The sequence below is a fragment of the Cryptomeria japonica genome, chromosome 3 (assembly GCF_030272615.1).
Source record: "Cryptomeria japonica chromosome 3, Sugi_1.0, whole genome shotgun sequence".
Taxonomy (NCBI): domain Eukaryota; kingdom Viridiplantae; phylum Streptophyta; class Pinopsida; order Cupressales; family Cupressaceae; genus Cryptomeria; species Cryptomeria japonica.
In genome coordinates, this window is record NC_081407.1 from 677497950 (window position 1) to 677525109 (window position 27160).

General features: G+C 38.1%; 1 protein-coding gene across 1 annotated transcript in view; it reads right to left on the reverse strand.

Annotated features, from left to right (window-relative positions):
• LOC131055195 (UDP-glucose:glycoprotein glucosyltransferase) overlaps positions 1–27160 on the reverse strand; it is a 221810-nt gene that overhangs the window by 86384 nt on the left and 108266 nt on the right. The window contains exon 14 of the mRNA XM_057989792.2: positions 9477–9556. Coding sequence (XP_057845775.2) covers positions 9477–9556 — 80 coding nt within the window. The remainder of the gene's footprint in view (positions 1–9476; positions 9557–27160) is intronic.

A 27160-nucleotide genomic window follows, 5' to 3' on the forward strand; every position in this document is an offset into this window, starting at 1 on the left:
CAGACTCCAGAATTATTATCTTCCACTTTACTCATGCCCAGATCAGAGATAATTGTCCTCATGTCCAAAGGAATTATTACAACAAAATTACCATTTAAACCCTACGCCTAGAGCATAATCATAAATCATTACATTAGTAGACAAGCTTCAACAATGACTTTGAATGTCTCAATCTGGAAGACCCACACACCCCAATAAAAAAAGTTTTAGTTCATTCAGCTCCGCAAAATGGCCACGTAGAAATGAAGAAAATAATTCTGCACCTTGGCAAAGATAAGCTTGCAATGCCTCCATGATAATCAACTCACCCAACACATGAAATCTGATATTGGCATCTTGCGAACCCTTATTTCATAACATGGCATCCAGAGATATCTTTCCTAGCAAACCTTACAAAATCTTTTAAACACTGAAATTTGTCTCTACAAGAGACTTCAAAAATTTGAAAACCAGCTAGGGAGGAATCATTCAATGCCGAAATTGATCTTCCCGAGGGGGTTTTTGTCCTCTAAAGGTTGACATGAACCAAGTTTAATATCCAGTACCACACGGGTCTCCATCAATAAAATAGAATAAGCTACATAATAACAGATGAGCTCTCAAACCCCTTTTAATAAGCTTTTCTGGGAACTTTTCGAAAACTCCATTATAAAATCACATTATTAATTTTAACATGACTTTTAACTCCAAAAGTGATTTAGTTTACTTTTAAAACAATTCTGACACTTTAAGTCACTCTTCAGCATCCCAGCATTTAAAACTTTTCATTCTCTCACCAACAAGCTATAATACTAAGGTACCCAATAAAATAATTTAATTAAAATGGCAACCTTAGTGAAATTAATTAATATAGCCCTAAAATACACCCAAATGGTGACAATGGCCGAAAAGCATCGGAATCAAAAAACGACAATACAAGAGTGATGTTGATGATGAAAGATGCTAATCAAACCTGACCGGGTGACTTACTAAACATAGGCACTCCCTCCAAGAATCTCAAAGAACAAACAAAAAGTCAAAAGTAACATCTAAAAGTGTCATATAACTCCACTAAACCATCTGAGCTCACTTATAACATTAAATTACCCCTCTGATCAAGCTGACATAAACCGAGAAAGTCAACACCAACTACAAAGTGAAACTATTATGGGGACATTACATGGATTAGTGAACAAGTATATTATATGGAATGTAAAACATTATTATTAGCCAAGTGCCAATAAACTGCTCAAACCAACTAAGCCCGAGAGCGCGTAGCATCCAACTATGACAACTCACCCCTTGGACCACAAGCGGCAAGAACGTCCCACTATGCCAAGTTCCATCAGTTGGGGTGGTCTACTTAGTTTGACGGAACCAGTAAGCTGCATCTCCCTAGCTTATTTCCTCCAACTTTAAATATGATTGATTATAGGATAATCTATTCATGTAAAGAAACATAATTTAAGTATTAATCTTATTAGAATCAATGTCTATGAATATATAAGAAGACTGATGCATAGAACACTTCGATCTCATACCAATTATTTGTATAATGCACAGTGGCTGTATGCCTGAAAGTATTTAAATAATATCAAATCTCCACTAGATCGATGCCTTTCCTTGAATGCTGGATTGGTCCTTTATGTTAGGGTTTCAAGCATATCCGAAGCAAATATGAACTAACAATTATATGCAGATTTAAATACAAAAGATAAAGAAATAAAACAGGACACAGATAACACAGAGATTTAACGTGGTTCACCCAGAATGGGTTACGTCCACCATACACAGCCGTCCAATCTTTCTTATTATCCAGCAAAAACAATACATCAACCTTACAATGCCTTAAGCATCCCAGTCGCTTATAACATGCATTTTTAGGGCAAAAACAAAGTCAGCCTTTTTAGGGTTTTATTATAATGTCGGTTTTCATCAACAAAAAAAATACCCAAAAAAAAAAATTTCCCGGCGAGGATACGTGCTGAGTGTACAGTACTTTGTTGATCAATCACCACATATCAACAATCTCCCACTTGGAGACTGATCAGGCTCCACACCGAACAATTTCCCACTTGGAGACTGATACTACACAACACCACTGTACATGCAGAATCCGCTGGATAAAACACTAGGACTCGACTGGTATAAATTCCACAATTATCAATCAAGAAGACCAATAGAAACTGATGAAGAAATCAGCTTCTCCTGTGGAACTACCTTCGTGAACATATCGGCAGGATTCTCACTTATGTGAATCTTCTCAAGCCATAACTGACCCTCCTCCAAAACAGTCCGGATGAAGTGGTACCTGAGCTGAATGTGCTTTGTCCTTGAATGAAAAGCAGAGTTCTTCGCAAGATGAATGGCACTCTGGCTATCAGTATACAATGGGCTATCCTCCTGTGTCTGACCCAATTCCTCCAGAAAACATTGTAACCAAATCATCTCCTTGCTGGCTTTTGTAGCAGCAACATCCTCAGCTTCAGTGGTTGAAAGTGCAACAACCTTTTGCAGCCTAGAAATCCAACTGACTGCAGTTCCCCCTATAGTAAAAACATACCCTATAGTACTCCTCTGTGAATCAATATCACCTGCCAGATTAGAGTCAACAAATCCACTAAGAGCAGCATTAGATCCTTTGAAACATAATGCATTTGTAGTAGTTCCTTTCAAATACCGAAGAATCCATTTCACAGCATTCCAATGTTCCATACCCGGATTACTCATAAACCTGCTCACAACTCCCACTGCATGTGCAATATCTGGCCTTGTGCATACCATTGCATACATCATACTGCCAACAACTGATGAATACGGGATGTTAGACATTTTATTAACCTCTTCCTGTGCCTTTGGGCACATCTCCTTAGTCAATTTGAAATGACTAGCCAAAAGTGTACTAACTGCTTTTGCATCCTGCATGTTAAATCTTTTCAACACCTTCTTTATATACTCACTTTGGGACAAATTCAAGGTTCTATTTTTCCTGTCTCGTGTAATTCTCATACCGAGAATTTGCTTAGCTGCACCCAAATCCTTCATAGCAAATGACCTGGCTAATTTATGTTTAAGATCATTTATATGTTGCATGTTAGACCCAGCAACAAGCATGTCATCAACATAAAGCAACAGGATAATATAACTGTCATTATCCAATCTCTTAAAATATACACAATGATCAAAATGACATCTATGATAACCGTGTTCAGCTATGAAACTATCAAATTTTAAATACCATTGTCGAGGTGCTTGCTTTAGGCCATACAAACTTTTCTTCAATCTGCACACCAAGTTCTCCTTACCTTTGACCTCATATCCCTGTGGTTGCAACATGTAAATTTCCTCCTCCAAATCTCCATGGAGAAAAGTTGTTTTGACATCTAATTGTTCAAGATGTAAATCATCTGCAACCACAAGACTAAGTAGAGTTCTAATTGAAGTCATTTTTACAACTGGAGAAAATATTTCATCATAATCTATACCCTTTTTCTGTGCAAAACCTTTTACCACAAGTCTGGCCTTATATCTTTTCTGACCTCCTTCCTCCTCCTTCAGCCTATAAACCCATTTGTTAGGCAACGCTCTTTTTTCACAGGTAAAGGGACTAAGTCCCAAGTCTTATTTTTCATCAAGGAGTCCATCTCCTCTTTCATGCCTAGCTCCCACTGTTGTTTGGCATCTACCTACATTGCTTCTTCATATTCTTCTGGTTCACCAAAATCCGTTAATAAAATAGAATACAAAGAAGGAGAAAATCTTTCAGGGGGTCTACTTGACCTTGTAGAACATCTAACACGTGCAAGAGTTTGTGGGACAATCTGTTATTGCTGAGCATCAGGTACCTATGGCATTTCATTTTCAGGAATCTCATCCAACACCACATATTCTTGTTTGTCTTGTTCATGCTTCTTTTCCTGCATCTGTTCTTTATACATGACCTTCTCATTGAATATAACATCTCTACTTCTAATTATTTTCTTATTTTCAAAATCCCATAACCGATAGCCATATTCATCTATCCCATGTCCAATGAAGGTACATTTCTGATATTTAGCATCAAGCTTGGTTCTGTTTTCTTTATCAACATGGACAAAAGCTTCACAACCAAAGGTTTTCAAAAAAGAATAATTTACCTTTTTACCAGTCCATGCCTCCTCTGGAATACCACCATCCAAAGGGGTTGAAGGTCCTCTATTTATCAAATAGACAGCAGTATGTACAGCATCTGCCCAAAAATGTAAGGGCAATCCAGCATGCAATCTCATGCTCCTTGCGCGTTCCATGATAGTCCTATTCATTCTCTCTGACACACCATTTTCTTGTGGAGTTCCTGGAACTGTCTTCTTCTTTCGAATCCCATTTAAGGAGCAGTAATCTTCAAATGTTTTGCTGCAATACTCACCTCCATTATCCGATCTGAGACACTTCAACTTTTTCTCTGTCTCATTCTCAACCAAAGCTTTCCATTTCTTAAAAGTTTCAAAAACATCTGATTTTTGTTTTAGGAAATATACCCATGTTTTTCTGGTTGAGTCATCAATAAAAATAACATAATAACAAGAGCCACCAAGAGATGATACCTGAGCCGATCCCCATACATCTGAATGTACAAGCTCTAACTTCTCACTCTTCTTCTCTTTCCCAACCTTGAGAAATCTAACTCTTTTCTATTTACCATAAACACAGTTTTCACAGAACTCTAAATCAATCTTCTTTAGTCCTGGCAATAGATTTTTGGAGTGAAGGGTTTTCATCCCTTTCTCACTCATGTGCCCAAGCCTATGGTGCCACATTATCGAATCTGTTCTTGCAACATCTATTGTTGTTGTCCCTGCAGTAACTTTATTTGTAGCAGCTAGGCTAGAGTAAGTGTTACCTGTACACAGATATAATGTGCCTACCTTCGCACCTTTAGCTATTACTAATGATCCTTTACTGACCTTCCACATACTGTCTAAGAGGATAACTATGCAACCTTCACTACCTAGTTGCCCAGCAGAAATTAAATTTCTTCTTAAATTAGGAACATGTCTTACCTCCTGCAGAAAGCAGTCATTTTCATTCTGCAACTTGATCTTTATCTTTCCTTTTCCAACAATTTGACAGGGCTCATCATCACCCAAATATACCTGTCCAAAATCACCTTGAACATAATCTAGAAAATATTTTCTATGGGGTGTAGCATGAAATGAAGCCCCAGAATCTATTACCCAGGAATCATTAACATTATCCAAACATAAGATTAAAGCATCTTGTAAAGTATTACTTGCAATATTAGCTTCCTTACTGTCATTTTCATTTTTGTCTCCTTTTTTGTTTTTCCGAGACCAATAGTCTTTCTTTAGATGACCAGGCTTTCCGCAGTACCAGTAATCTTTCTTTCCTCTAGATTGAGAGTGTCCTTTCTTTGACTTCCCTCGTGACTTCTCATTCCCAGCGCCTTTTCCTCTTTCCTTTGATCTTCCTCTATTCTCCACATTCAAAACACTACCCGATGATGTTGGAGTCTCACCTGTTCTTTTCCTTCGCATTTCCTCGCTTAGGATAACACCAACAATATCATCAAATACCAAAGTATTTTTACCAGAGACAGAGTTACTTACAGCCATAACTAAGCTATTCCAACTTTTTGGCAAAGAACATAAAATCAAGAGAACCCTAACCTCTTCTGCAAAGGTAATTTTTACCGAAGACAGTTGACTGGTAATTGTATTAAATTCATTTAAGCGCTCTGCTACAGATCCTCCCTCACTCATTTTCAAATTAAACAAACGCTTCATAAGAAATACCTTATTAGAAGCCGAGGGTTTCTCATACAACTTTGCCAATGTCGCCATCAAATCTACAGTCGTTTTTGCTTCTGTTATATTGAATGCTACAGACGGTGCAAGGCACAATCGAATGGATCCCAATGCCTTTCTATCTAAAATGTCCCACTCTTCATCTGACATTGTGGTCGCTTTCTTTGCCTTTCCTTCCAATGGCCGCCACAAATCCTTTTGATACAGGTAATCCTCCATCTACATTTTCCATAACTGATAGTTCTGGCTGTTAAACTTTTCGACCTTGAATTTGGAATCCTCCATTGCTCCCACTCAAATATAAGAGTCCTGCCAATTTACAGAAAACCTCGCTCTGATACCAATTGTTAGGGTTTCAAGAAGATCCGAAGCAAATATGAACTAACAATTATATGCAGATTTAAATACAAAAGATAAAGAAATAAAACAGGACACAGATAACATAGAGATTTAACGTGGTTCACCTAGAATGGGTTACGTCCACCATACACAGTCGTCCAATCTTTCTTATTATCCAACAAAAACAGTACATCAACCTTACAATGCCTTAAGCATCCCAACCGCTTATAACATGCGTTTTTAGGGCAAAAACAAAGTCGGCTTTTTTAGGGTTTTATTACAATGTCGGTTTTCATCAACAAAAAAAATAAGGATACGTGCTGAGTGTACAGTACTTTGCTGATCAGTCACCACATATCAACACTTTATACCCCTCCATCGATGGTGGAGGGTCATGATCCTTCCTACAGATGTGACTGTTTGTAGGAGAGGCCTCCCTTCTCTGTTTGACTGCTGCCTCTTCATAACTAATCCCTTGCTTTTAAGACGTTTTGTTCTATCTTAATGAACCACACACCTCTCAACACCATTCCTTATTCTAAAGAATCATTACTAATTAGATGAGATTGCTGCCATAAAGTGGGAGGAAACGATCCATAGAGGTAAGTATTATTCTATACATATAGTAATTTCCATTCTACATGGCCTGCTGTAGTAATGCAGATAGAATTACGATTTATGCTGCAGGGAAATTGTGAAGTCTTACTTATTGTAAGACAATTTCCAAATTACTAATAAACCTCTATTCGTTGTTTGGTTTAATTTCATAGCGGATGCATGACATTGTGATACTAGGTATTTATGTAGTTGACCTTACGATCATAGTTGAAAATCTCGGACTCGCCTCGGACTCGGCAAACCAAAAATTTGGACTCGGACTCGGACTTGTGAAAGACTCGGCAAGGACTCAGCAAAAAAAAAAAACCGTAGTTTTACAAAAAAACTTAAAGAAATTAATGCATTTAGAGAGCATAAGAGCCATAATTGAAACATTACACATGTCACATACTCATAGTTTCAAACTTTCAATTCTAAAATGTATAATACCAAGATTTCTTCAATGCTAATTATGCTGTTATATGGAGCCTAATCAGACTCGGAGGTCAAATTTTCCCTACTTCCATCGGCGCAGTTTCCCCCTATATTTTTCGACGGGGGTTTGGGGGCAGCGCCCCTTGCGCGCTCCCTGTCGCGATACAGGGCGGGGTCGAGGGGCAGCGCCCCGCGAGGCCAAAAATACTTTTATTATTTTATAAAGGCGTCGGGTGTTATTTTTCACTCCCTCAGTTATGCCAAATGAAGGCAAAAAAATATTTTAAAAACTCAATTTTAAAGCTTGCATGACTTTTTTTCTGGGTCGCGTGAGTCCATCTGAAAGACTCGCGAGTCCATGCAAAAGACTCGCGAGTCTTTCAGATGGACTTGCCTCGCGAGTCCTTGGCGAGTCGACTCGTGGCTCCCATAGACTCGCGAGTCCGTGGTGAGTCCGTAGCGAGTCCACGAGTTTTAAAACTATGCTTACGATCACCGATAGTGGATCTAAGGCAATTCAAAAGATAAAATCTGACTCTATGATGGAAATGACTGATCTCGAGATCCCGCATTATTGTTAAGGTGTAAAATTATGGCAACTTAAAAAAACTACAATTCTATTACAAACTAAGAATGCCAAAGATATTTTAGAAAGGTTCGATGTTATCCATCATCTACACCTTTAGAAGTTGTGTTGTCCAAATTACCCCAAGGAAAGAAGCCCATTGGTTGCAAATGGGTGTCTAAGGTCAAACATGAATCAAAATCCATATAAATAGCTAGTTGATGACTTTGTGATACTATGTATTTATGTTGTTGATCTTATGATCACCGATAGTGGAGCCAAGGCAATTCAAATGATATAATCTGACCTTTGTTCTATGATGGAAATGACTGATCTCGAGATCCTGCATTATTGTTAAGGTGTAAAATTCTGGCAACTTAAAAATACTATATTTCTATTACAAACTAAGAATGCCAAAGATATTCTAGAAAGGTTCGATGTAATCCATCATCTAAACCTTTAAAAGTTAGGATAAAACTCTCAACTAACACTGAGCTGCAAACAGTCAATGTGTCAATGTATGGTCAACTAGTGGGTGATTTAATTTAGCTTACTACTACTTGGCTGGACTTATGTTTTACAATAAGTTGTCTTTCCAGATTCATGTTCAGCCTCACGAAGAACATTGGCAAGCTGCAAAACATGCTCTTCAATATGTAAAAGGAACAAAGAACTTTGACATTCTTTCTTAGCACTCCACCAAATTCATATTATCTGGATCTATAAGAAGTAATTTCATGGCAAAGCAAATTACAACATAAAGTTGCCTTATCTTCCACTAAAGAAGAATTTAAGGCAGTTATTAGTACAGGGGGTGAGGTGATGTGGTTGCACAAACGTTGGACAAATTCAACTTGATCCCACTATGCCGACTTCAGCATTTTTGACAATCAAGAATTCCTCAAGATGTTAAGAAGACTGTCTATCATGTAAGAACATATGAATTGAATCCAGTTTAGTCATTAAGGGTGTGTTAGAAATATTATAGATTGATAGGATATATAAATTTGTAATGGTTACATGTTGGCAAATTGGTGGTTTCAAGTAGCACATAAATTAGGAGATTTGTTTCCTTTGTTGAGATTTCACTCAAGCTTGCTTCTATAGGTTGTTTCATGGATAGCTAAATAGGCTTTCTATTTTAAGACTATTTAATAGGCAAAATTACAATGCAATTGTACCACTTGTTTTGTGGATATTGTTTCTGGTAAAATAATTTTGCTAATTAATAAAAATGAATCTCCAAAAACAGCATGGGTAAGGACATTTCGTGGATGTTTAGATTGTTTCAACATTAAAAGGAAGCAAAAAGTAGACTCATAGGTATACCAGCATAAAAAACTTCATACAAGACCAACATGTATTAGACTCTCGCCAATCAACTTAAATGATGGAAGAATGCTTCTCACTCAAACTGAACAATTCTTCTTGCTCAGGTGCAATATATATAAAACGTGTGAACCTCAAAAAAATGTTTCTAGTGCATGTATCTAGAACTAGCTATCATTGGTACTTGAAGCACAACTTTTTCTCCAAATAAATCCCAAAAACTTGCACAACTTGATAAAATCAGTTCCTAGATTACACCTCCATAGATTTCATATTTATATCATATCAAAATATTAGCTAAGCTGAAGATCTCAGTCACAATTGCATGTGAATGGATGAAGCAACCAGCAACCATAGATGTGAAAAAGCAAGGATGAGAAAATAGTAAACAAACAAATTTTGAAAAACAATTGTCTGTGTTTTCTTACTGAATAGTCTCTACAAAAGCCTGTTCCACATCGCCTATTTCGACAACCTCATCATCATTGGCATCCCAAAGATTGTTCACCTGCCATACAGTTTCACATAAGTTAAAAAATCAAAAAAAACCTTAACTAAAGATGCTCCACCTAGTTAACATGATCATTAAAAACTTCTATTAAAACAATAAATATAGTACTGAGATTCAGATATAAGACTAATATTTTTCCTTTCATCTGATTTCTTAAGCTGGTATCATGCGAACCAAAAGTTCTAGTAATTGGTTTGATATCATTAATGTCAGTAAAGTGGCCTAGATTCCAGAGTTCCAGAATAAATGCAAGCCCTTCATCAGAGAGTTCATTGGTCCAAGATAGTTGTATGAATGGTCAAAACAAAATGTAAGCCCTTACTCGGATTGTTCATGGGACCAAGATAGTTGTTTGAAAGGTCTAGACAGACGACAAACTTGATACATTATGTTTAAAAATCCATAAACTAAATTTTTAGAGCTCAGAGACAATAGGTATTATGATGTTCTTTAATGCTTAAATGTTGTTAAGGTAAAATAAACATGGGAAGCTTTTCTTTGGGCTTAAAATGAACATAATTGCATTTTGGTTGAGTCTTGGATGGTGTTGTGAATCTATCATGTGTTCATCTTGTCTGTAGATGTTTGTGCCTAGAGTGTTGGGTCATTTTGGGCAAATCAGACCCTCTTGTTAATATTTTGTAAGTCTTTAAAGTGTTGTATCTTTTTGCCCTCTAGCAAGACTTAGATCCTATCCCTAAACCTTGTCGAATTGTTTAATTTTGGAAAAAATTCCTAAATGTTTTGAGCTTCACTTGACAGGCCTTCGCCTTAAGGGGATCTTTAAATTGGTGAATGGGGCAAGGCTTATTGTCAAACCCCAATCACCAATGTTTCCCCTTGGTGGCATACTTCCATAGTGGGTAAGGCTTATCGTCGAGCCCCTATCCCCAAAGAGTTCCATAAACCCTTTTCACTTTAAGTTTATTAGGCCTCAAACATCACACTTCCACTTTACAACTAAAACGACTTAGTGAACTTGGTAAGCCAAAACCTTGACACCCAATTTGTCGAAAGGTTCTCTTTGGAACTTTGAAGTTCTCTAAGTTTGTCAGGCTTCGTACCTCAAGTTTTAACCTTAATGGTTACATCCTTGGGGTAACAAGGTAGCCACAAAACCTTATTCCTATGTCATGTTGGGGGAAAGGCCAAAGGCCTACCCCCAATACCTCGTAGCATCGAGGGTAAAGATGAAAGCCTACCCTTGACACCTAATCATCAATGGCACATTGGAGGTGGAAAGTCAAGCTTTCAGCCCAAATCTTGCCATCCTTGGGGAAAGTGTTAAGTCGAACCCTTGACCACCAAGGACTAATGAGGTTGAGGGGGGTTAAGGCCTCCTAGTTAGGCAGCCACTTGTGTAGGTTGGCATTTTTTTTAGAATCATCTTTGGTCCAGCTAAGTATATTGGAGAAAAATATGCCCTCATCCTACTTGTCTTAGAAATCGACAATGTCGTCATCTAGTCAAGTGCTGTGAAATATGGATCGAAGAATAATGACAACGATTCTGGAAGACTGATTGCCGTGAGTTATTGATCGTCTCCATCATTGAATCCAGTTTAAATACAAGAGGAAAGGTTGCCTACGTAGGGACATGTCCATACGTGGCAGTTGCCACGTATGGACATGCCCCTACAGAGGCAACCGTTCATAACAATTAGTTTGTTTATGTTTAATTTCCAAACTGTATGCTCTGTTAATATATCACTCTCCAGATAATAACCGATTTACCATCAGTTAGATTCACGAGGGCTATATCTTAACACTCCCTCTTAGCAGGAGTGGATCTAAGTAATTTTCTTGGGAGCATATTCTGTCATGACTTTCGACACAATTCGGGACAACATTTAATATAGTCTTGTCATGACAATAAACTCAATATCATGATATCCGGCTCAGTCCAGGACAATCACTTAAGAAGTCAATCATGAGATGATCACATACTTTAAGATCAAGATATCTGGCATAGTCCGGGACAACAACTTAATGTAGTCAATCTTGACACTTGGTCAACTATTGTCAAGATCGTCACCTTGAAATAGTAACCTTAAACATAAGAAGATCGTCATCTTCTTGAACATAGTTAGAATATTGCGATATACATTTTATTTATTTATTCATGAAAAAATTACACATGGTAGGAATTTCATCCTAATAATCTCAATTATAATCTAGTCATACCAAGTTGACTTCTGAAGTATTCTATCTTCAATCTTGCAAGTGGCTTGGTGAAGATATCAGCATTTTGTTCTTCAATATTGATGTACACTAGTTTTATGACGTTTCGATCTACCATATCTCTTATGTAGTGATAAGGGATCTCAATATGTTTGGATCGATTGTGAAAAACTGAATTTACTGAGAGCTTGATACAGCTCTGATTATCACAGTGAATTATTGTTGAATTCAGAGTTTTTCCAAATAATCCAAATAATAACTTTCTTAGCCATACCGCTTCACGAGCTCCCATGGAGGCTGCCATATATTCTGCTTCGGTGGACCTTTGTGCAACTGTTGACTATTTTCTGCTGAACCAAGATATCATAGCAGAACCAAGACTGAAGCAACACCCTGTAGTACTTTTACGGTCAGTGGTACTTCCAGCCCAATCAGAATCAGAATATCCTTCAAGTTGAATCTCAACATTTTCATACTTTAAGCCAAGTCCGATTTTGCCTCGTAAATATCTTAGAATGTGTTTAGCAGCCATTAGATGTATTTTCTTAGGTTCACACATGAAGTGATTTAATACATTTGTAGCATAGCAGATATCAGGACGAGTATTTACCAAATACATGAGTGAACCGACGATTTGTCTGTAGAGTGTGGGATTTGTAGGTTCTGAATCTTTTGCCTCAATTTTCAGCTTGTGCAAATTAGTTTCCATTGGTGTAGCTAATGGCTTACACTCCATCATCCCAAATCTAGTTAGAATATCTGTGGTGTACTTTCCTTGATTTAGGAAGATGTAGTTTTTCTTCTGCCATACTTCTAATCCCAGAAAATAATGTAGAAGCCCTAGATCTTTCATATCGAATCCTGCTGCCAAATCTTGCTTACATTTCTCGATGAGATTATCCTCTCCTGTTATCAAAAGATCATCCACGTAAAGGACCAATATAATCATATTGCCATTTGAAGCCTTGAAGTAGATGTTGGGATCTGCTAGGTTCTTGGAGTACCCTAGTTTGGAGAGATAGTTGTCTATCCTTGCATACCAGGCCCTAGGTGCTTGTTTTAACCCATAGAGAGCTTTCTTTAGTTTACAAACATAGCAATTTTTATCACGTATGGTGAATCCTTCTGGTTGTTCTATATATACTTCTTCTTCAATTGGACCATTTAGGAAGGCAGTCTTTATGTCCATTTGGTGAATTTTCCATCCTTTGGATGTTGCAATTGCAATGATTGTTCTTACTGACGTATACCGGGCAACTGGGGCAAATGTCTCTTCATAATCAATTCCTGCTTTCTGAGAGAATCCCCTAGCCACAAAGCAAGCTTTATGTTTTTCAATGCTGCCATCAGATGCATATTTGATCTTGAATAACCACTTGGATGAGACAACTGATTTGTCTTTTGGTCTAGGCACTATATCCCAAACATCATTCTTTAGTATAGATTGATATTCTTCAACCATAGCATCTTTCCAAGCCTGTTTTGATAAGGCTTCTCTGACATTTGTTGGTTCAGAATTTGTGAGTTTTGTTAGAAGTGCAGCATAACATTTTAGAGTTCTTGTTCTCTTATTTTCTTTGGAAATTTCATTTGGTTCTACATTATTCTCTTCAATTATTTTCCTTGCCCATAGAGGTCTTTTCTTGTTATTGAGTGTTTCAATATTTTCATCAACAAGAGGTTCAAAAACTCTTATGATGTCCTCCCTCTCAGTGTTTGAAGGTTCGGAATTTTCTATGATATTCTCCCTCTCAATCTCAGTTATGTGATCTTCTTCTTTAGTAATGTTATCATCCTTAGGTTCTTTGAGTGTAGTGTTTTCTTCAAACTTTACATCTCTACTTATGTCAACAGATTTTTTCCCTGGAATGTAAATGCGATATCCTTTAGTATTTTCACTATAGCCAATGAAGATACCTCTTTTTCCGGATGGTTCTAGTTTTGTCCTCTTTTCTTTAGGAACATGTACATATACGGGACAGCCAAATATCCTTAAATGACTTAAGTCTGGTTTGTTCCATGTAAAAGCTTCTTCAGGAGTCATGTTTTCTAGAACTGAGTGCGGACATTTGTTTTGAATGTAAACTGCTATATTTGAAGCTTCTGCCCAGAATGAAGTGTGTAAGTTTTGGTCATGCATCATGGATTTTGCTGCTTCAATTATGGTTCTGTTCTTTCTTTCTGCTACTCCATTCTGTTGTGGATTATATGGTACAGTATACTCCCTCTTAATCCCAACAAAATTACAAAAGTCTTTGAAGTTGTCAGATGTATATTCTCCCCCATTGTCGGATCTTAACACCTTAATTTTCTTCCCTGACTGGTTTTCTACTAGTGCCTTGAATTCTTTGAACTTAGATAGTACTTCATTTCAGTCTTTGCACTTTAGAAAATATATCCATGTTTTTCGAGAGTAGTCGTCAACAAAGATTATGTAGTATAAGGATCCAATTAGGGATGGTGTTGACATGGGACCGCATAGGTCTGAGTGAATTAGTTCTAAAATAACTTTTGATTTGTGCTCGCTTGAGGGAAAAGAAACTTTCACATTCTTTCCCAAGGCACATCCTTTGCAAATGCCTGTGTGTTCAGATTTTAGTTGGGGCAGTCCTGAAGTAATCTTCTTTATGTTGGATAGAGCACTATATCTTAGGTGTCCTAATCTTTTGTGCCATAATTCATTATTATTTGAAACTTCAAGACTTAGTGCTTCCTTTCGATCACTGCATAGTTTGTATAGGCTACCATCTCTTGAACCTACTGTTATGGCATTTTTTATATTTGTATTTTTAGGCCAGAGTAGAACTTTATCTTCATTGAAGGTAACCCGATATCCTTGATCAGCTAGGCCTGAGACTGAGACTAGATTTCTTTTTATTCCATGTACAAACAGAACATCCTTTAATTGTAGAGATACTCCATTTCTTAGTTTGATAGTACAGGTCCCAATTCCTTTCACAGGATATGTGGAGTTATCTCCAATAGTAACCTCTTCACTTGAGTGCCCGTTAAGTGTTTCAAACTGATTTCTGAATCCAGTTATATGCCTTGATGCTCCACTGTCTACGATCCAAGTGTTTTTATTTGTATTTATTTCGCTTGATAGGGCTAAGAAGAAAAGTGAGTTTTCTCCTTTGACTTCGGCTAGAGTAGCTTGTGTTTTCTTCCTTTCTGGACAATTCCTGTGAGTGTGCCCATATTTGTCACATTTGTAACACTGAATTTTAGACATATCTCTTTTCTGATGGTTTTTATTTCCTCTCTTCCGTTTGGAGAACTTTTTCTTTTTGTTGAAGGTATTTGTATTAAGTGCTTGGATTTCTCCTTCTTTATTTGGCCCTAATCCTCTTGAGATTAGTCGAGATTCCTCTTGAATGCACTCATTCTTAAGTTGTTCAAATTTGGGTAAGGGGGTGTTCTACTAATACATTGTATGTAGGATTCCCATGAAATTGGTAATCCTCTTATGGCTATGAGAGAGATTTCTTGATCATCTACCTCATTTCCAATAGTTTGTAATTGGTCTTTTACTTCAGATATCCTTGAAAAGTATGTAGATATTGTATCATCTTTATTCATCTTTATGTTTAAAAGTTGTTGTTTCAAGGTTAACATTCTGCTCGCATTGTTAACTTCATATGTATTTTTAATGGTTTTAAATACTTCATATGCTTTAGGCAGTCTAGCTATAGATGGAAGAATATGATCTTTGACTGAGTCAATAATTATTTTCTTTGCTTTATTATTACGCCTTTTCCAGGTAGATTTCTCTGGTTCATCATTTGGCATGTCTAGATTTTCTTCTATGTAAGACTCTAATTCTAGTTCTTCAAGAATGGCAATGATTCGTATCTTCCAGGAAACGAAGTTGGAGGCTCCTTCGAGTCTATCTTCCACTCTCATATTACTTGACATTTTGAATATTTTCTTAGTCGGATATATCCTCTGCGTATATAGCCTCTGCGTCGATTTGTTATTTACTTCCGATAAATGCTTATGAGTAATATGGCTGTCTAATTTATTCTCTTAATAACCTGGCTCTGATACCATGTTGTGAAATATGGATCGAAGAATAATGACAACAATTCTGGAAGACTGATTGTCGTGAGTTATTGATCGTCTCCATCATTGAATCCGGTTTAAATACAAGAGGAAAGGTTGCCTACGTAGGGACATGTCCATACGTGGCAGTTGCCACGTATGGACATGCCCCTACGGAGGCAACCGTTCATAAAAATTAGTTTGTTTATGTTTAATTTCCGAACTGTATGCTCTGTTAATATATCATTCTCCAGATAATAACCGATTTACCATCAGTTAGATTCACGAGGGCTATATCTTAACATCAAGCAGTGTTGGCTCCTAGTAGTTCCATCATTAGCGTTGGTATATGAGTATGTTGTCAATGTTTTAAAGTGTGGTTTGGTATGGATTGGAGGTCGATGATTGCCTCCTATCATTGTTTAGTGTTACAAAAGAACACGATCATGGGTTAGTACTCGATCATTATTGGATGTTATCCCCTCTCTCATTGGATCATCATGGTAGATTTGTCCCACAATTGTTTAGTCTTCTCCTAGTACCTCCTTGCTTATACAATGGTGAAGTTGTTCTTGTTGCCATTGCCATTGTCTCGTTATGTTCCACATAACACTTGTGTGCGCATTGTCCTGCAAGTACAACATGCTATGCCACATCTCTGGTGTTTTGGTTGGTTGTTTCAAAAAAAAAAAGTTGTTCTGTCAAGTTTTTCCTTGTGCACATTGTCCTGCAAGTACAACATGTTAAGCCGCATCTTTGGTGTTTTGGTTGGTTGTTTCAAAAAAAAAAAAAAGTTGTTCTATCAAGTTTTGCCTTGGTCCTTCAAACAGGGAATTACACGTATGGTACTAAGTCTCACCACTTTGTTAGCACCCTTCGTGATATCCTTGACAAGGAACCTCAACAAGATCCTTCAAACACATTTCCCCCTTTTAGAACTTCGACTTCTCTTGATCTACATGACTATTCTAGTGTCACTCCTTTATGGTCCTCATCTGAGCAAGAGGCTTTTTCAAAACACAAATCCTCAAGAAAAGGACAAGATTCTAGGAAATAAGTGAAATTGAAAGCAAAGCTAGTTTCAAAAATGGAAACATAGAGAAGCAAAGTGAAAAGCCCAAGGAAAGATGTAAAGCATATGACTTTGGTGAAGTCTAAATTATAAACAAAGCCATCATATATTTATGATTGGACTAAGGTAAAAAATGAAAAAGGATCCTTCTCTAAGAAACAATAAGCATTAGATGTCTTTAAAGATTGTCCAGGGACAAAATTTAAAAGTCTTAGCTAGAACTATAAGTTCATACTCCACAAAGATTTAGGTCAAGTTTGCACCCCTATTGATAGAGTCAATGTCAGATAAAATGTTCATTTTTTATTGCTATTATAAAAGGTAGTGGACCACAACTCCACAACTTACCTATCAAAAAATAAATAAATATTATTAAGAATAAAATATAAACATGATAGCTATGTGTTGTGCATTGCACACACTCCCTGTCGCCGACAGGGTCCCCCTAGTTTCTTTTCCGGTCTTCGTCTTTCCTGGTTTAGGATTTTGTTTTTTATCCGCCATTTTGAGTGTCAGCGGGTAGTAGTGAAGCAGTGAGCTATGTAACCATCAAGAGATGATTGCATCCGTTAGTTTTAAGTTGCAAGGCCCGGGGGTCATGTTACAGAGAGTCTCGCAATCTGAAATATTCAAAATCAATCCAAGGAAGACTTGTTTTAGAGTAAACCTGAAAATCGACTCAATAGGCATGAATGTCAGTTGTCATTGAGCATGTACTAGCCAGCTGAAATGTGGGATTAAAACAAAACCCACTGCTATGTCTGCAACAAGCACAACCTGTCCAGCAAAAAATCTTAAAAAATTTGGCATATGCTCCATCTTCCAACACTAGGATTTACTGCAGCTCCCCATCCAATAATTTTCACAACCTCTATTGCATTGGAGTTTTGACCTCTTCCTCACTCATAGGAGGATCGAGTGACATGAAGAGAAGACATCGAAGGTTCTTTTATGCTGCTGAGACCTATGCACTTTATCTTTTTAAAAAATGGGAATTGTATGGTTACTGGAAACTTGAAGATGACCATTGTTGTGGGTCACCATGAGACCCACCAATACCTTATGGACTTCATCATAGTAAGCCCTAACCACCAGTTCCTGTCTCATCCTCATTACTTCCTCACCATCCACAAAATAAACCCACTAGGAGCTCTTCTTTTTTATTAGGTGAGAGAACCTTCACCTACATACTTGACTTTTCCCTTAGCTTCCACCTCCACTCTGGAATTCAAATCAGACATGCAACCTAAATGCCAAGCAACAATAGATGGAGTAACCAAATCCTTTGAGATGCATGAGGAATATGAAGCACTGGTTTAGAGATGAAGTAAGTCCTAATGGAGTCTTTAGTGTCTGATGTTCCCAGCATCCCCAAAACATTATCACCAAGAACAAACTTAAACATGCTGAGTTGCTACAATTAAAATTGAATGCAACCAAATATAAGAGACTGTAATGTCCTTGGAATCCCCCTAATTTAGGCCCTAGAATAGCAATTCAGCTCGAGTCTAAGAGGGTAACTTATTTTTAACTTTAAATTTTTTTATCAAATGTAATACATGAATTAAAGTAATCCTAGTTTTAGATCCTACTATAATAACAATAATCATTAAGAAGGTTAGAAATTACAAGTAAACTTACAAGTATTGACATTGAACCCCCAATTTTCATGATTCCATATAGTGATGTAATGTCCCCAACAAATGAATACCTAAACTATGCCTTAAAAAAGTAGAAAGAGATTTGGAGATACCTGGTATTCCAAATGAAAACTTTCAAACAGGTTAGGAGATATAAAATTATAATATATATGATTTTAACAGATCTTGGTTTATTCTTTGATTTATTAGTTTAGTTTGTGGGAGTTGGTTGAGTTTTCTCATACACAACTTTGTGAGGGGATTTTACATTATTGGAGGTATTGTTTTGGGGGAGAGGAGGCTAGTCATTATGGGTGTTTTTTGCTGGAGTTTGAGAGGAATTTTATTTTATTTTGGTACATGAGGAGAGGATTTTGTTGGAGTTTGCTTTCAATTTTTGGTGCAATTGGTGAGAGATTCTTGTTGGAGATTTCTTGAGATTTATTAGGGAAGGATTGTTGATTGATTTGCTACTACTTCTGCTTGGTTATTGATTGAGAGGAGTGCTAGTTGTGCGTGGAGTGTTCTCATTATTTGATCTTCCTCTTTCTCCATTACTTGGTTTCTTCGTAGGACTCGAGGTAGGGTTTGAAAGCCCAATTGTTCATTCTTGTTTCTCTCTAGCTTGGAAATGGAAAGGAATTTATTTTTTGTGGTTTCTTGTTGTTGGAATGTGGTTCAATTTATAGACTTCATTATTGGTTTCAAATGAAAAGGCTTTTCTCTCTCTCTTTTGTATTTTATGGAAATAAATTAGGGTTTTGTGGCTTTCTTATTAAATAGAGATGTAACTTGGTTTTATAATTATTTGCAAGATGACCTTTTAGGCCGAATTTGGCGTTGAACTCAAACTTTGCGAAAATTGCCTTCTAGCCCGAAATATCAAATGAAGAAAAGCGTTTTGGTCATAAAACACACCTTTTGCAAAAATCGCCTTCTCGCCGAAAAAACACCAGTCAAGTGAAAGTGTGCAAAGCAAAAGAAGCATAATTTAAATACAAGTTTGCAAAAGGTCGTTCTAGCCCGAAATTGAGCAAGTTAGGCGAAAATGCAAATGCATCATGAAGGCGTTAACTTAGACAAAACTTTTCAAAAGGCCTCTTTAGGCCGAGTTTCGATATAAGAGAAAAGCGTTTAAGTTTGAAAACTTTTCAAAAGGCCCATTTTGGCTGAAAATCACAAGTTAGGCGTGAAAAACTTAACATTGAAAACTTTTCAAAAGGCCTCCCTTGGCCGAGAATCGTGAGCTAAGTAATAGGGTGTTTTTTTAAATTTGCATTTTGTCTCTCTTAGCCGAAAATCGAAAAGTAAAGGAGTAAGGCATTCAACTTAAAAAGCTTTTCAAAAATGTCTTTTGGCCCGAAAATCGGCAAAACAACTGGGAATGCCAATGTGAAAAGGCGTTATAACTCGACTTTTTTTTTAAATCGACTTTCAACTTGAAATAACAAGTGAAAAGCGTAACTTTGCAAAAGGCCTCTCTTGGTCGAATTTCGCAAGTTAGAAGAAGGGCGTTGAAAATCGTAAAGTTTGCAAAAGTTGCCCTCAGCCCGAAAATGGGCAAATCCCTAAAGCGCGGAGTTAAGTAAAGTCATAAAGTTTGTAAAAATGGCCTTTACCCCGAAAAAGTTGAGAGGAATAGTTTCTTTGAAAATTTGCAGAATGCTTCCTTCACCGGAGCATCGCGCGAGTTAAAGGGGCGCCTTTTACCAAGTTTGCAAAGTGGAGGTTTGAATTTCATCCTTTTAGCCTGAAATGGTCAGGCAAAGTTAAATCGCAGAGCTTTAAAGAGCTTTTCAAACCTCCATTTTGTCCCGAAAATCGCCGAACTAAGTAAAATTGCGAGCTAAATGAAATAGGTGTTAAGTTTTCAAAGTTTACAAAAGGGCCTTTTAGCCCGAAATTTGGCAAAAGCCTTCCTCAGCCCGAAAGTCGCATGATAGGGCGTTTTCATATTCTCGCAAAAAACCTTTTAAGGCCGAAACAAGCAAAAAGGGAGAGAAAGTAAGGCGTTAAGTCTCTAAGTTTGCAGAGTCCTCCTTTGGCGCAAAGTTCGCGGAAGGTAGGGCATTTTCGTTAAACCCTTCATTCTTGCAAAGCCTTTCACAACCCTCCGCTGTTGAAAAATCGCGAGATGCTAGTCGGACGAAAAAGTTTTTAAAGGTTACAAAAGGGCCTTGCAAGCCGAACTTGCACAAAGCTTTTCTAACCCGAAGTTTGGAGAAATCACGGGATAGCCACCTTATTCGCCAGGTAAGTTCGTTTTTTCTCCTTTAAAGTCATTAAATGAATGCAAACTAGTCACTGTGCTTAAACAAATGATGGAAAATTAATTAGATGGTGAAATTTTGTAGATCACAATTTTCTTTTTGAAAGGTGTCAAGCAAAGCATTAAACATAGCGCAAAGGCAGAGCTAGCTAGGGAAAATTAACCTTGAAATATAAAATTCAGACTTAGGGAAATTTTGAACATTTTGAAAAAACTGAACTTAAGCAAGTCTCTTCTCCGAGTGCGAAAATTGGCAATCATTAAGCACCCGAGCCCTGAACTGCAACCAAGTGGCAAATTTTAAAATAGAGCTAGCTTAATTTCTTGTTTCAAATAAGCGGTTGACTTCCAATTAATCAGCCTCTTTTATTGAAGCGTCATGCTTTTTCTGAATTTGGTGTTCCTATTGATCTTTGGTTTTATGCGCTAACATCATCCTCTGTTTTGGCTAACCTGTTCGCTTCCTTCATCTCGTCTCGTAATCCATGTCCGGTTGTGCAAGATAAATGCCTAAATCGGCGGTAGAATCCTCAAAGACACCTGGTGCAACCGGAACATCTCGGGTCTCTGAATTTGACATTCCCCGCAGAGGCGAGAGAATGAAGTACTAATACCAAAAGGGAGGAGTTAGGGAGTCGAAAGTCCAAAGCATATGCGAGAACGTAGGTGATACTGATTTGGGCCACATAGACATTCAGGATTTTAGAAACAGGGTATATTCTCCTAACGCCTATGGCAAGCCCAAGCGGATGATGGAGAGTGGTATCGCTCAGGCAGCAGGTTTCCCTCCATCTGTGCAAAATTATGAACTAGTAATTGAGGCTGCCAGACATTATCAGCCAGAGACCAGATTAGTGGTCGTGGAAAATATGGTGCTAGCTGATTTCACACCTAAGGCCATTGGGGAAGCATTTGACATCCCATTTCCAGATAATCATGTTGCTACAACTATAGATGAGGCACGGGTTGCTTACGACATGAATCCTGCTAAATGCAAGACATTGATAAACGAAGAATGGTACAAGGAAAGAAGGCCCCCCAAGCATTAGGATCAGTAAAAAGACCCCCAGAAGTGATTTTTATAATGAGTATGGCGACATGGTCACCTTACTCAGCAGGGTTATGGGACTCCCTCAATCCAATTTTTTTGAGGAATGGATGTTCTACTTTACTGAGCAGGTCTTTGTCGGGAAGTCCAAGTTCGACTTGGCTCAGATCATCAGCAATAATATCCATACACAGCTGGTCAAGCTTGAGGAAAAGAAGTACTTCGCCATGACTTCCTACCTGGTTTACATGTTTGCCCGACACCAGCCACTAACAGGGTTAATCAAGAAAGGTGAGATCGGGAACAACCCAAATCAGTCAAGGTGTATGAATGCTACCCTCAACTACATTACTATGACATAGCTCAAAGAGAAAAGAACAACATTGCTTACGTCATTGGTCAGTATGAGTGTGTCAATGATGCCTTTACAATGCGCCTAGTCAGGTTAATGCAAGGAGGATTGCACATAAGGCTTTCATAGCAGGCTACCATTTTGATACAAAAGTATGGCGCATGGTTTATCCAATTCCCTAGGTTCACCTATATCAGGATACCAGGGTTTGAGGGAGCTCCATTCTGACTTCCACGCTATCTGACAGACAAAATAGTCCTTATGGAAGTCGCAAGACAAGTGCACCCAGCAAGCAGCTTACTCAAAGATAAGAAACAGTCAGGATTCACCTTCCGCATGATCTTGGGTGACCTCGATGTGCATTTCAAGAATTCAATGCAAGCTGATAAGTCATTTGATGAATTAGCATCCTATGGCCTACAGGAACATTTCCCAAGAAAGTGTTTCGATCATGACAATTTGGGAAAGAGGGCCTATGGCAGGCGCTACAGAGCGAAGGCATCAATTGAGGATTATTGGAGCAACTGTTCCAATGACTATGAGGTCCGACGGCGTGAGTATTCTAGGCTAAGTGTCCAGCAAATGCGGCTTTATGAGTACCATCGGATCCCAGATCAGGTAACAGATTATGGCAATTGCTTGCAAGTCCAAGAGTTTGAGGCAGTTAAATACCTCTTGCCAAGCATTGATTGGACTCAGGATCCAATTACTGATTTTGAGGCGGTCATGGAGGCTCCAGGAAGGTATAACGATCTCTGGTTGTCCCAACAAATCAAGAAACTGACCCATGAAGGGATTAAATTTACATACAATTTGATGGGCAATCTCAATTCTCAATCTTCGGAAGATGAGGGAACCTCAAGCGCACCAAAGGAAGAGGTTGAGAAACCCAGAAAGAAGAGGAAGAAAGCCAGAGCCAATAGAGGGACTCAAACATCAAAAAGACCTAGAAGGAAAAGATCCCTATTAGGAGGCCAGAAGTCAGTTCGTCATCCAAAGACCCCAGTTCGGGGGATGATGTAGTTGAACTTGACTATATACCTGCTCCGCCTTCCCAAAGTGATGTTGATGCGGTCGAGGCTAATAATCCTCAGGCACAAGGGGAGCCAGATGCATAGATAAGGGTCATTGGCTCCAATGAACCTAGAAATTAAGTTGAGGAGGGAGAAATTCCGCCTAATCAAGGGGCTAGTAAGCGTGAGCTCACACAAGGGAGTCAACATGAATTACAATTGAATAGCGCCGGCATAGATGACACCACTGTTGAGGGAGAGCAAAAGGAAGATGAGACCCAGGAGCCCAATAAAACTGAAGAGCAACCATCACAAGGGGATACCCAACAGTTGTTCAGTGAGGTAGGGGAGAACTCAGTTATGAGTAAGGGATTGGATACTGCATCCGTTCCTTCTATGACAGATCAATTGCAGATAGGCAGTGAGCCAGCTGAAACCTCCAAGGAACAAAGTGGGAATTTGGCAATAACATCCGGACAGACCATCCCTCAAGACTAGTTAATTGCTCGTGCACAGCGGAAAGCAATTGTCAAGCCACCTATCAACTTGGAAGATATCTTCTCTCGCATAGGAGAGATAAAATCCAAAGGTACGAAAAAGCCCAAGACCTACTACCGGATCACTAAGGATGAGCAGAGGAACCGCACCATTCATATCGCTACCCCGCCTACAGATAAGCTAGCCGATCAGATTGCATTGGCTGATTATAGCATTACAACCATCCCGATAGGGCGAGCCACCAAAGAGCAAGAAAGGGAAGAGTTCAAGGATTCCGTGCAGAATATGCTCAGACAACTCGACAAAATGACTGTTGAGAGAGACATGTACCAAGTTCGTGCTGAGCAAGCTGAGGGATACATTGATCACCTGTTGAAACTATTGCAACAAGCCCCTAAATCCCATGTTCCACCATTGGCATTAGCACAAAGGACTACAACCGAGTTTGAAGGAGCATGTGATACCGCCAAGGTCGTTAGGGAATGGATTTGGGACATTAAGGAAAAGGGAGAGAGGATCATTGAAGACGTAAAGGAAATGGCCCACCACCGAGAGACCATTCTTGTCAAATCGTTTGAAGTAAAGAGGGAGTGTTTCAAGGTTCATGAGGTGGTCGGTACAATTCTTCACCTCATAAGGGCTCTTTTCTGGACCCACACACAGATTCCCACATTGTCCACTATCCTGGATCCCTATGACATCAGCGTTTTTAAAGAATGGTACTGGACTGCCAACATGAAGAATGCCACAAAAGATACCATTAATAAAGAGCAGAAGGAATGCGAGGAAATTTTGAAAAACATGAGGGATCTTGGTGGAAAGATTCAGATCAATGGTTCTAGGCTAGAAAAATAGTTTGTCTGACGATCAAGTACAACCAGACTAGGAGGATAGATTGAGAATTGATAAGGTCGCATACTCCATGGAGGACCTAGAATTTGCCAATGGGTTGCATTCAGACATATTAAGTTTTGAGGCTCATCGGTTCGACTGGAAGGATGGGTTAAAGCATGTAGATCGCCACTTGGAGGGTATGCAATATAAAATACGCCATCCTCCTATGCCCCAAAGCATGGTGTTGTTCCAGCTATGCATCAAATTTCAGGAATATGTTCGGGCAGAACGTACAGCAGGTCAGGACATCTAGAAGGAATATTTGCACAGTGAGGATGAATTTTTAAAAAAAGGGGTCCACAGCAGAAAAGGAGAAAGTGCTTTCCTAAAATACAAGTTTCTTTTTAAATCTTATAAAAGCACTTTTCAAATATAAAGTTCATTTCTAACTACCAAAACAGTTGTAAATCTTGAGTTCCGTGCATGTGCACTTTTTGGAGTACCTTTTTGGGTAGTTATTGATTACCTTTTTGGTAGTTATTGTTTCTCCTTTTGTTGTTGCTGATATTTTGCCTCCCATTTATGGGTATGGGCAATTTTGATAAATGGATGAATCTGGCCCCCTTGTTTAAGTTTAAATCTTGGCCATTCATCCATTTCTGGGAATTCTATATAAAGGAGTTTGTTCCTCCTTTGTTGTAGGCAGAAAACAAAGATTGTTGCAAAAACTCTGGCGAAATATATACAGGATTTGATGGATGTTAAAGCTGTGTTTGTTTTACTGTGAGTGCATGGTCCTCTTCTCCATTTATTTCATATTTCTGCAATTGTATTTACTTTCAGACAGTTATTTATGCATGCATTTGATGGAAAATCTTGGTTCATAACATTAGGAAATAGTTGATTATTGTTTCCTTTGCATGGTTAGTCTAAGCCCCCCACCTTTTGTGCTAAGTTCGGTTATTAGATTTGGATGAATGGGTGTAAGAGTCTATTGTTCAAATCTAATAAACTTGAAAATTCAAAAATCCTTAGATGATTGCACTGGTTTTTACCTAGTTGTGCTAATTGGCTGGCAAGTAATTTCTAGTTATTTTAAGACTTCCGTCCATGTGTTGAAATATGTTGTCTTAGTTAAAATTAGTTAGCTGTTCTTATTCACTCTTTATCCTTATCCCTCCTTTTTTTCCTTTTTTCATTAAAGAAACCCTCTAGTCGAGCTGAAATAACATCAATTATGAGCAAATCAGATGATATAGGACTGTAAAACTTTAGGGAACCTGTACGAAACCAATTCCGTCTAACCGTAAGTCCCCTTTGTGTTTCTAGCAAAACACATCAACTACTAAGCTATCCTACAGTCAAGACCTGACAACCGAAACATTGAGGTCATCCCCATTGATCAAATTAACACAGCATTAGGGATTTCCTTATCTCAAGAGAGGATAGGATTCTTAGCATTTCTATTCTGCATTGGCCGGATGGAGTCGTAGTTCTGCGACTTTAGACACGTCAACACTATGTTACCGGCCAAGTCTTGGTCTAGTTCAGACCAAGTTTGGATCCTAATTCAACTCACCTGTGACTATGGATAGGGTTCTGCATAATGACTGCGGGTCCACCCCGAGTGAACCTAAGATGAATCTAAAGTACCCATGCCAAACAGTCAAGTGAAAATCCATTTGTGCAACATCCCTACACAAGGATTCAAATTTTGTCCAAGGGAAGATGGTAATGGCATTCAAAAAACAAGTCTTGGCATGTATTGAAAAGCAAGAAAAAGTAGATCAAGGAGCAAGTCATAAATCAAATCATCTTTTGTTAAATAAAGGATCTCAAGGGATGAAGGCCCCTCCACCACCTTATCTTTCTACCTACAAATACCATCCATTTTTGTCTACACCTAACCTACTGCCTCTACACATAAGAAATTTAAGGGAACATTAGAAATGGCATTTCACAGCAAGTCTAGAGAAATTGTCAATCAACAAATAGTGAGATGTGTCTATGCAAATCAATTGGCATTCAAAAATAGTGAAAGCAATTAACGTGGCTCTAACAGGGTACAAGGTCTCAAGTTTTGAGGTGTGTAGCACCTTATTGGAAAAAGAGGTGAAATTTGTAGAGGACTCCTTGAAGCCCATAAGGGAGTCAAGGGTAGAAACAAGGGTATCCATCATTTATGATGAAGAAAAGGCCATTGATCAATGTTATTGTAGTGACCCCCAAAAGGCAGTGTTTTTGAGATTAGTGAATTGTGAGGGGGAGATCAAGGATGGTGCATTTATTGCTAACATTTTTTCTCAAGCCATTCAGGAAGTGACCCTTGAAATGTTGTTCAAGTTATAACAGAGAATGCCAAAAAATGTAAAGCTTACTAGTTTAGGAGTGTTATTCACACATTTTTCGAACACCTTGTGTTGTCCACTTCCTCAACCTAATGCTACAAAAAATTAACACCAAAATTGATTGGATCAAACAAGTGTATATAGGCCAAAGAGATCCAAATGTTCATCACCAACCACCATATCTCACAACGCATATTTAGAACATTCTCGAAATTGGAGAAATTGAAGGTAAGTTAAATAATAAATATTTTTCTCTTCAGTAAACTTTTTTATTTTATTTTTATTTTTATTTAATTTTTTGTTATT